Source organism: Ptychodera flava, chromosome 20 (assembly GCF_041260155.1).
Source record: "Ptychodera flava strain L36383 chromosome 20, AS_Pfla_20210202, whole genome shotgun sequence".
NCBI classification, from domain to species: Eukaryota; Metazoa; Hemichordata; class Enteropneusta; family Ptychoderidae; genus Ptychodera; species Ptychodera flava.
This window is the reverse complement of record NC_091947.1, coordinates 33923537-33934514: the sequence shown is the minus strand read 5'-3', so window position 1 is coordinate 33934514 and position 10978 is coordinate 33923537. Positions and strand designations below refer to the sequence as shown.

Below are 10978 nucleotides of genomic sequence, written 5' to 3'. Positions count from 1 at the left end.
TACAGTTGTCGCGTGCGGGGGGTCACCCTGTTTTCAAAATTTGGAATAGGGGGTCAGCCAGTTTTGACGTCGGCAAAAATAATCCACCAAAAAAATAATCCCCCCCCCCCAGGCCGAAGAAACTGACCAGTCCCTTAGGGGCCCGTTTTGCACCGTTTACCACCGCAGTGCTAAAACAGTATTTTAGCATCGGTGGAATGAGCTCTCGTCCAATCAGAATGCAGAGAATGGCGCATGGTAGCATGATATAATATAATTAGTGGTTTACTGCTTATCGCACTACGTTCCATCATAGACCCTTGAGGGTCTATGGTTCCATGTCCGAATTGTAGCTTCGGAAAGCGCAAAGCGCCTAAGCTTAGATTGTCGAGAACATCGGGAGAGTGTAGACTACTACCCGAACCGGTTGTAAATTTTCTACATAAATTTGCTAACCAGTTGTAATCCATACAAGTAAGTATTATTCAACATTAACGGTAAAAGAAAACTCTGAGAAAATCAATGCGTAACTGTAAAGCCAGAGAACTTCCGCGTGATTGTCGTGGGTTATGTGTATTGTTTACTGTACTTACGTAAGTGAGCGCCTGCTGCTGCACATTTGACCTTTGCCCCCACCCTACAATGCACCGCGCCACTGAGATTGGCGATTCGTGTATATTGGAGGTACACGGTACCAGGAGTTCATGGAGATAGGCGACTGTGCTGCATGCCGCATGGGTACGGGAGTTCAGCCAATAGACTGATTTTGTACAGGTGTAAAGATCTGGGCACAGGTGTATTTGTGGCGTATATGTTACACGACCTCTCACCGCAAAATGGGGGAAATATGGCGTCATACCGGATGGAAAGATGTTGGGTGTATTTCGTGCCGCGAGAGCCATGAGGCAGGTTTCTGGAAAGCCGTTGATATATGGATACAGAAACCACATGTGGTGAACAGACGACTTTGTGGAGCCACGATATTGTACAGAGATAATGTACTCATCAACAACTTATCATTATTTTTAAAACAGAGACAGGATACCTTAGTTAAGGAGCTTTCTAACACCAGCGACATTGTTATCGACAAAAGCAGTCTAGAGAGAAACCAGCATTTGGGATCAGATGATGAGCCTCAAACTGAAGGTGTTACCGATTGCCTTGGAAACGATCTATACGTAGAATTCTGCATCCGAAAGTTGTTACCGAAATATTTGCAACGAAGTGTACCCTTGCACGAACATGTCATATTAGGTATTTGCCAATAAGCTTATTTGTTCCTGTCAATGTTACTTTGCGGCCATGGTGTAGGTCACACATGTCATGGTCAAGTCTTAGCCCTGCGTACGATGCTGTGTGTTCCGCTACAGCTAATAGCCCCGCTCACCACACGGGGCGATCAGCTGTAGCGGAACACACAGCATCGTACGCAGGGCTAGGTCAAGTCTTAACAAAACATTCGTAGCACTCACGACTGGAGATGGAGCAGTGGACAAACAAAATCCACTGTTCAGTGCTGGAACTCAACAGAAAGTCAAACAACCATTGATGGTCATAAACATGTCAGTATTTTTCCATCTGTAGATAAAAAGATGAGATGCGCAGTGTTTATGTCATTTCACTCAATACATGGATCAAAATGTGAAGAGGATGGCATGACTGTTGTACTTTACGCATACAGAATACATTTCTCAAAAGAAGATGAACCAAGGTATTGTGACAATTGTTGTCAATTGGTCTCTTCATCAGCAACTATCTTCTCAATGTCTCATATTCCATAAATTGTAGCAGGGTTCTCCACCAGAGGATTTTAAGAGATGGCCACCCCTCTGATTTTCCAGCAACCAATTCACATGTCACAAGTCTTCCCTCTAAGCCTATTTGGCGCGCCATGACTAATGAATATTCTCTGTGACGCAAGAAAATTTTCAGATGAATAGGAAATTATACATTGTGACTCAAGAAAATTTCTCAAATTTTTCAACTGACTCAGAACTTTCATGAAGTCTCTTTTATAGAGGGCACACTGCATGTCACACTAGTCTTATTAAAGCATACATTCTAACAACTGTTTACATCGGCTACCCCTGTCTTTTTCCGAGCTGTTGAGAACATTGATACTAGCTAGCATAGACTACCAAACCGCAGACCGAAATTTTAATTTATTGTTTGTGAATCTGTCACCAGTTAATGTACTGTCAGCTGAATAAAACAGTTTTTTTCCCCTTTGAATGACTTCCTTCAATGTTAGTAGTCCATGATGTTAAGGCAATTAGACTACTGGTACATCATTGCTGCCATGTAGAATATGTAATCTATGATAGTGGTTTAATAATTTTATATGTGTCATTTGAAAATTTTCATAAAATTGTAAACTTTCAATACAAATGAAAGATATTTTTGCAAACAAATGCTTCATTTTTGTTATATGAAGCATCCGAAAAAGACTAAAGATATTTATGTGTTGTGTGCATTCCTCCCAGGATATCTTTGCAAATCTTAGATAATCAACCTCCAGTAGATCTTACCAATGGTGTTACACTACCAACAGCAGACTGGCTTGTTAAGAACTTACTTCCAAAATTGGTGAAATGGTCAATGGATAGCAATCCAGGCCAGTCTGTTAACAGTAATTCATTGATATCCATGGAGAAATACACAGTTTTGTATCAGCAATTGAAACAGAAATATGGACCTGAGATAAACAAGGTAAGCAGTGTGATTATTCAATACATCACTCACTGCTATTACTTCATGTATAAACCCTCAACCAAGTTGGCTATTTACATGAACATACAGTAGTGTTAACAGACATGTATGCACCGGTATCTTATACCCCTTCAGAATCCAACAGGGTCATGTTGTAGTTCAAATATCCTATATATAATATGTTCCCTTTACATGTACATTTAATCCTGTATTTGGTAGCATCCTTGCATTACATGTAATTTCTGACAAAGTGTGAAAGGTCACTTGTCAAAGAGGCAATCCTTTATAGCGAAATCATGACAAACACTCACAGTGAAGAGAAAATGTAATGAAACAACAGTTTCACCATAAATGTACATGTCTACTGTACTGCTGTATGTTCACTGATGCAGATGTACTGGTGTGAGACAAGGAAGAAAACCAATTTTTAAATGTAGAGAATAATAGAATTTCACACCCCCATGGACCAGGGATCAGATTTCTCACACGATCTTTGGGATATTTTGTTTCACACTCTACTGCTGCCTGTGTGAGACAAAATATTCTCAACGAGCGTGAGAATTCTGATCCCAGGTCTTTGATGTGTGAGATTCTTTTTCTCACATGACCACAAAATGCATTAAATTCACGATGGAAACATTTAATATTTAACTGTATCACTGACTATCCAACTTTGCGGCCATATAGCGTTCCATGTCACTAACACGAATTCCATTGCGAGTTCCACTGCCAATACTTCAACTTCTGCTATGGACGAGATGTCCAACAATTAAAAAATTGGCTATATGTACCAAATGACCTATGTTCACCAGTTATTTGGAAATTTTGCCGTCTTTTGTGAGTCTGTCACCAACGACGTAGAACATTATAAAAAATCATGACAGTGCTGATGTCTGTCACCGTACTCTGACCTGCTTACTTTTTAGCTTTGGTCCGTGTTTCACTCATCGTACCATTGTATAATATTTTGCGCGTGGAACGAAAGGCTGTTTATCATCCAATCAGAGCTCGTGTAATATATACTGCAGAGTGTGGGATGGTTTCCTAGAGTGTGGGATGGATTTTTCCCACACCAGCAATCCCACACTCCCAGTGGCCAGGAATGTGAGAACAAAGAATTCAATATATGCTGAACGCTGATTGAGATATTTAAGCAATAAAGCACACCCAGCGATGGTATACCAGGAGATTTTGACCAGTTCACGACATACATGCACTCGCTATTTCTCGTGCTTATATGAAGTGAAGTGGTCAAAATTGAGTGGTATACTGTCGCTTGGTGTGATTTATTGCTATTATATCATAACAGTATATTGAAATTCGGGCATGGAACCTCAGAAAAGGATTTTTGCTCTTGCCGAAAGCTGGCGTGCATGCCAACCTTGGTATATCGTGAATAAACCACAGTTCTTTTTGCATCTCTATTAATCAGATCATTGCATTTGCACCATCAATATACAGGTATGATATAATAGTAAATATATATAATGAAATAAGTGCAGATAGAAAATGTTATAAATTATTAGGCAAGTGTAGAAGGCTATAATGAATTATCGATGTGTTATTAAATATGTTAAATTGTTTGACATGCAAAATGTCTTGTTTCATACCTCTATCCGTAAACCACAAATACATCTGCGTGTTCTTTTTTGTTCAGTATGTTCAATAATTAATTAATAGGTATGGCCAGAGAATACTGATCCACAGAAGTTTGTTTACGAAGACATTGCCATTGCAACATATCTGCTGTTGTTATGGCAACAGGAACGGGAAGAGAAGAATCTAGCTGAGAAACAGTCATTTGTAGACCTTGGATGTGGGAATGGTCTGCTGGTACACTTGCTGAATTCTGAAGGGGTAAGATACATATATGTCTGATAATAAAAAATCATTCACTAAATACTAGGATTTGTGTCAAGTACATCGCACAGCGGAGATATATATGTCTGGGACATATTAAACCGTACAAGAAATGAGGACATAATTCCAGGTATTTTTATGAATAACTTCATCATTATACATATTGTTTAGTAGAATTTTACCTCCCAAAAAAATCAAAAGCATGGCATTTTTAGAATGCCTTGTTGTACACAGCATCAGGTAATCATGTAGACTGTATGTTTGCACTAAGCATACAGAACAAAAATTCAATCCATGCAGTACAGTGCGCGTGAAGAAATTGCAGTTCTGCAGCATAATTGCACATAAGTTCACAGGTTTTGGACTGGCCATCTTTTACTGCAAGACTGTTAGACGTGAATTTTGGAAAACACAAAATCTTATCTTGTTTTCCCAATGTTACATGACATTGTTTGGGGTAAAAGGTCAAACATGGTCTAATAACACCCAAACTTATGTTATTGGACTCCATGTCCACTAATACCAAAACATACTGTACAAGAAAACACCATAGGCTACTGATCCAGGTGTTCATTTATAGTAGATAACTTGTTAAAATGGGTGAAAGCAAGCTGTGATTATACACAAGTACAGGAGAGAAGATAATAAAAAGTAAATGTGAATGCGCCCATGAGCGTTCCATGTACATGTATGTCACAGTTGCTTATCCATGTTCCAGAGGTAGCCAGTACGATTGGCACAAAATTTTTGCCCCAAAATAGATTATGATTTGTATCTGGTTGTTGGATCATGCACATATTCATATGTGTCATTTGATTTTTGTCAAGCATCCAGGTAAAGGCATTGATGTCAGACGGAGGAAGATATGGAATATTTATGGTGATTGCACTCAGCTTGAAGAAAGAACTATTGTACCGTCCGATACTTCACTTTTCCCAGATTCTGATTGGTTGATTGGTAATCATTCTGATGAACTGACGCCATGGATACCAGTTATTGCTGCCAGGTAGGTCAAAGGTTAAAAGAATCATTACCACCTGTAAATTGATAATTTAAATTATTCTTTTTTTCATAATAATTAATAGTCCATACTTTTTAACAGACTTGTTTACTTGTAGGTGAATATTCAATGCTTGTACCATATTTCTATTTGATTTGTCACGTATGATCTCATATACCGGTATTCATGACTGAGACATCCATGAAGTGTTATACAGAGAGCAAATCGTTTCACAGATTAAAATTGAAAGTCACCATCAGCATTGTTTTCTGATGAAACTTTACCAAATTTTACAGCAAACTCACGTATTATGGTATGTGCTGTAACCTCGGTGGCGTCAAGAGATGTGAAAGAACTTTATTTATATAACGTAAATATATAGTATTCTGAAAGAGAGTCCCAAATACAACAACATTGACTTTTCATGTGCTATCCTCAGATTTTTATAGAAGTAAAGCATTGTACATGCCAGTAGTTTGAGTGGGGAGGAAGCATGACCCAGAATTACATATTTGCCTGGAAGTTCTTTTTTACTAAATGTTATCCAGTATTTTGCTTTTCAAACATGTGCTTTTGGCTTTCCAGATGTATTTGGTTTTTTTTCTAAATCATGACAAAAGTACCATAGCTTTTCCATGCTGTAAAAAGATATTCAAAGTGTACTTGTCCTTTCCAGTAGAACTCCAGGTCTGCTGACCTGTATAAGACATAATGTACCGTACTTGATATAGATACAGGTCATATCTAAATCAATTGATTGTGATCGATGTAGGAGCCAGTATCATTGACACTATGTTTACTGGCTTTGTAATTATTGGCCTTAATGTAACTTTGAGTTCTTGAATGGCAGATGACAATAGTCTTGTGCTCTTGGTGTTATGTGCATTTATTTATGGTGGTACAAATGTGACTGGATACGTTATCCAGTTTGCATGTCATGTGAAAGCTAAACCAGATATATGATGAGGCACATGTATCAAATGGCAGTTCAGCTGCTTCTTTAATACTTGTCTACCAACAAAAATGCCAGCCATACTGTACAGTGTGGTAGGTCAAGTTAGTCCAGTTGGCAAAGAAACTTTGTATTACAGCACAGACACTGTAAGTAGCTTGGTACCTAGTTTCCACCAGACGATTTTGTCAACATTCATACATAACACCATATTGTTCTTTTTGTCTCTGTGTGCAGGTCAAGTTACAATACTCGCTATTTTGTCCTACCTTGTTGTTTCCATGATTTTAACTGCAAATTTAAAAGAAAGAATGCCAGCATACCACAGTATAGGACCTATCTCAACTACATCTGTGAAATTGGTGATGTGTGTGGATTTACTGTTGAAGAAGATTGTCTGAGAATACCGTCTACAAAGAGAGTGAGTACTACATTTTACACTCTAGTAAATCTGAGTTTTTAACTCAAATTGTTCTTCAAAGTGATGGTCAATAGCAAATAAATATACCAAATATTGAAATAAGCTTGTCATAATTTATTGCCAATAGTTAATTTAATGCAGAAGTTACGCCAGTTTCAATTAAGATTTTGCAAAAGTATTGCATGTGATTAATGAAGTGAAAGAATTTGATGGTACCTTTGATGACAAATTTCTACTGGATGGCACTTTTAGTTTTTTGCCTTAAGTGATACTGTGGTATCTTTCTTTCCTATATTTTTTGTCATTTTCCATAGGTATGTCAAATTGGAATGGACCGGACATATTCTTGTAGTGACCAGACTTCCCAGGAAGACAAGATACAAAATTTTATTGATGAGAAATGCCAGCAAGGTGTTACAGCAAAAAGTAAAGATAAGAGGACTGAGAGACTTCCTGATGATAAAGTGAACTGTGATACAAACTTTGACTGTAAAGCTGACAGCAGTCCCTCCATTCTTAGTGCAGACATGCACCATGGGATAGAACATATAACACCATCTGATGATGTAAAACCAGTAGAAAGCAGATGGGTGAATGACTTCCAACCAAGACCACAGACAGAGCTTGTCAGGAACTGTACAACAGTTGACTATGCATTGAGGGAACACATTACAAATACTATTGCTAAACAACTGATAGAGCTTGGAACTTTGGAAGATGTGATTGCAGTAAAAATGAATGATGGAGACCAAAAACACTGGAACAGAGGAGGTATGTATGATTTATTTTTTTAAAGCCTAAAGACCCAATTGTCTGATATTTAATTGGTACCCAGCACTGAGCAAAGCTAATTTATGACTACTAATTTCAAATGCGGAGTCACTATACACTCTCAGTATCCCCACTGAGACATATTGATGACATCAGATTCAACATCTTTTTCTAGTGACAGGATGACTTGAGTCATCTTTTCAGTGTACAATAATGAACGTTTCCTAATTTCCAGAGAGATTGCCCATTTTTCAACACTTATGGAAACACAGTTTTGATTTTGGCAATTTCTGAGATATTATCAGAGACCAGACAAGAGGATGTACGACGGTTGAACATGGACTTCTTTTTGTAGATCAATGGTGTACATTGTAACTGCAAAGTTCTATTTATCGTGCTTTACAAATGAAATGGTGTTGGTTACATGTAACTCTGAGAGAATTCAGCTTATCAACATTGAGGGAATTCAGCTGATTGTAAAATATACAAAGATTCCAATGATTTCAGTGTCTGTATCCCAGATGAACTGAAGCTAGTTACATATGAAGCTACCTTTGGCAACCTGTAATGGTTTAACACTCAGAAGACCATGAAAACAAAACATTGCCACATGGTGACAGAATGCAAAGAGGAGGAACTTGCATGGATAACAGAGAGATTGATTGGAAAGGAGATGCATGTTAATATATACCCACGCATGCACATTGTGCATGTTTGCAAAAAAAGGATTGAGCCAAAGTGCAGAAAAGCAGATTTTCTAAATGAATGAATTTTGTATGCTCAACTTTGATGACAATCTGAGATCTTCCCATACTTTCTGAATTCTCAAGTATTATAGATATCCAAGGTACACATACTTGCGTGAAAAGGTATGTAAATGAGTTGAGAATTGTGATCATGGGTTGAACTTACTGTCATTTATGAATTGTTGATTGGAATAATTTGCGATTTGCTCTGCAGGCAACCTATCACTTCCCAAAGTTGCAGAGATGTTTGACAGTAGGACTTTAAAACAACTCAAGAATGAATGTGGTGGCTTACAGACACTACTTCGGAATAGTCATCAAGTATTTCAAGGTAATTCAAAAATATTAAATCACATACCGGTACATGCATGTATAATAAATATACCAGTGATCTCTTTAAGTGGCGTAGTGTCATTGGTCTGTAGATGCTTTGAATGAATATTCATTTCACATACTGTCAGCGTTTCCATTTGTGTAGGATTTGCATTTTGAACAGACCTATGGTCACTTCATGTACCAGTATCATAAAATTCTATGCTGAAAATTGCTAATAGTGTCAGATGTTAGGGGAAGTTGTCAAATTTAGCTCAGAGTGGGAACTTGCTACCACATACTTTTTTTTTCATCACAATATCAGTATGCTATGAGGCCTTTCATTTTCAATATTGCATGGGTCTCTGTAAGGGTGGTTGAGCTTCATAAGGTTGCTCTTTTCAGGCTTTCCATTGCTGGACTCTAGACAATGCAATTATTCAATTTAGTGTGAAAATATCATAGAAATGCGTCAACTAAAGTAGAGAATTCATGGTACTCTGTACGCCCAATTTGCACTGCACAGTCTGTACTATGCAACATGAAGTTCCTGAACCATTTCTGAATGTAGGAATCACTTGATGTAACTCACTTCTATGGGTCAGTCCTACCACTATCACACATGGCTAATAAAACATTGTGTGGTTTAGATAAATGTTTTTCAGAAATAGGATTTTATTGTTATTTTATTTTTCACTAAAAGTTTATCGATTAAAACATCATTTGACTTTTCTGAAAAGATAAAAGAAGTCCCAATGGCTTTAGATGCTGCTACAATTCATTGATCAGTTTGGATAGTTATCAAAATGTATTTTAAGTTCCAGTAATTTGTAGTAAATGAAGACTATCCGTTTGATATGTTTTGAATTACATCTCTAGAGTGGCAAGCTTAAAATGTGACTAAGAGGCAAGTAAAGTCACTGATATTGTACAATACTGTATATCTATTACTCTCTGATGGATTAGATCAAATCTGTCTTTGTTTTTATTGCAGTTACTGGAGGTGTTGTACAGCTACGTGATTGGTCAAAAATGGAACAAATCAGAAGACATGCTGCAAGACAAGGAGCAGTCAAGGGGAAAGGATACCAGCCAATGAAAGCCGATGTCAAAGCAAGCTGCAGCTCACACCAGCTTCAAAAAACAAAACTGTGTTGGTTTTACATGAACCATCCAGATGGTTGCCCAAGGCTTTCAGAATGTTGCTCCTTTGCTCATGGCATTACTGAACTCAGACAAAGACCAAATTTTCAAAAATAGTCAAAGTTTCCATCAATTGACTCTGGGTTGGCTATCAAGTAACAGATTCAGAATAGTAACTGAATATTAATGACAAGACCACTGTTACAGTGCTTTGATCCAGAATAGTGTCAAGCTATCAACCAACACATTCTCATTTCATTCTTTTACATGCAGTGAGCTAAAATTTCTTGACACAACAAGAGAAACGCATGACAACCAAGCACATTGCAAGCATCAACTAAGTTTCAAATACTGGTAGCACAAGTAACCCGGCGTTCGGTTCATCCCGCAGCGCCAGTCCTGCTTACAATGAGTGGCCCACTGGGCACTCGCGTTCGCCAAGGCCCGGCTCCAATCGAGCGACTTGGATTTCTTACCATTTAAAGTTTGAGAATTGGTTGAGGACGTTTCTCACCTTGAAACAAATCCATGAAATCAAATCTTGCATAGATGCGAACTTAAGTAGTGATTCTTTGAGTTTATTTTAGTACTTGTAAGTTCTTTCTCAGATTTGGTTGATATCAGTTGTACTGTTCAAAGACTAGGGTGAATTCATTGATTTTCCAAAGCAAAGAAAGTTTTGCTTTGCCATAATTTTGATGATTCATATGATTGACACAGCCGTAAGAGTAATATGACAATAAGTCTGTCAATATTTATGTGTACATAGTAGTTCACTGTTCAAGAACTTGCAATGTGAACCATTTGATATCTGATGGATATCTGGTGGATCCAGAGAATAAGTTGAATGAGTTGGTTAAATATGAAAAGATATTTGAATGTGCAATACTGCATATAAAAATGCTTCCAATGAAAGAGGGTTACCAAACAATATATGTGAATTATTTAACAGTGGAGGAAGTGTCTTAAAATCTACCATTTACCCATAACTCCTGTCACATTTTCTCCCCACTATATAAAACGTCAAGCAAATTATGTAGACCAGTTGAAAAAAATTAAGGGAGTTCAATGAAGTGAAAATAAAG

General features: G+C 37.6%; 1 protein-coding gene across 1 annotated transcript; it reads left to right on the top strand.

The window, feature by feature from the left end:
* Positions 1–620: 620 nt before the first annotated feature.
* LOC139120752 (probable tRNA (uracil-O(2)-)-methyltransferase) lies at positions 621–10944 on the top strand. Its single transcript, XM_070685305.1, has 10 exons — positions 621–1233; positions 1564–1690; positions 2463–2688; positions 4369–4545; positions 5376–5554; positions 6738–6921; positions 7236–7692; positions 8653–8769; positions 9745–10256; positions 10385–10944. The coding sequence occupies exons 1-9, from the start codon at positions 816–818 to the stop codon at positions 10008–10010; spliced, it is 2151 nt and encodes a 716-aa protein (XP_070541406.1). The 5' UTR covers positions 621–815; the 3' UTR covers positions 10011–10256; positions 10385–10944.
* Positions 10945–10978: the final 34 nt, after the last annotated feature.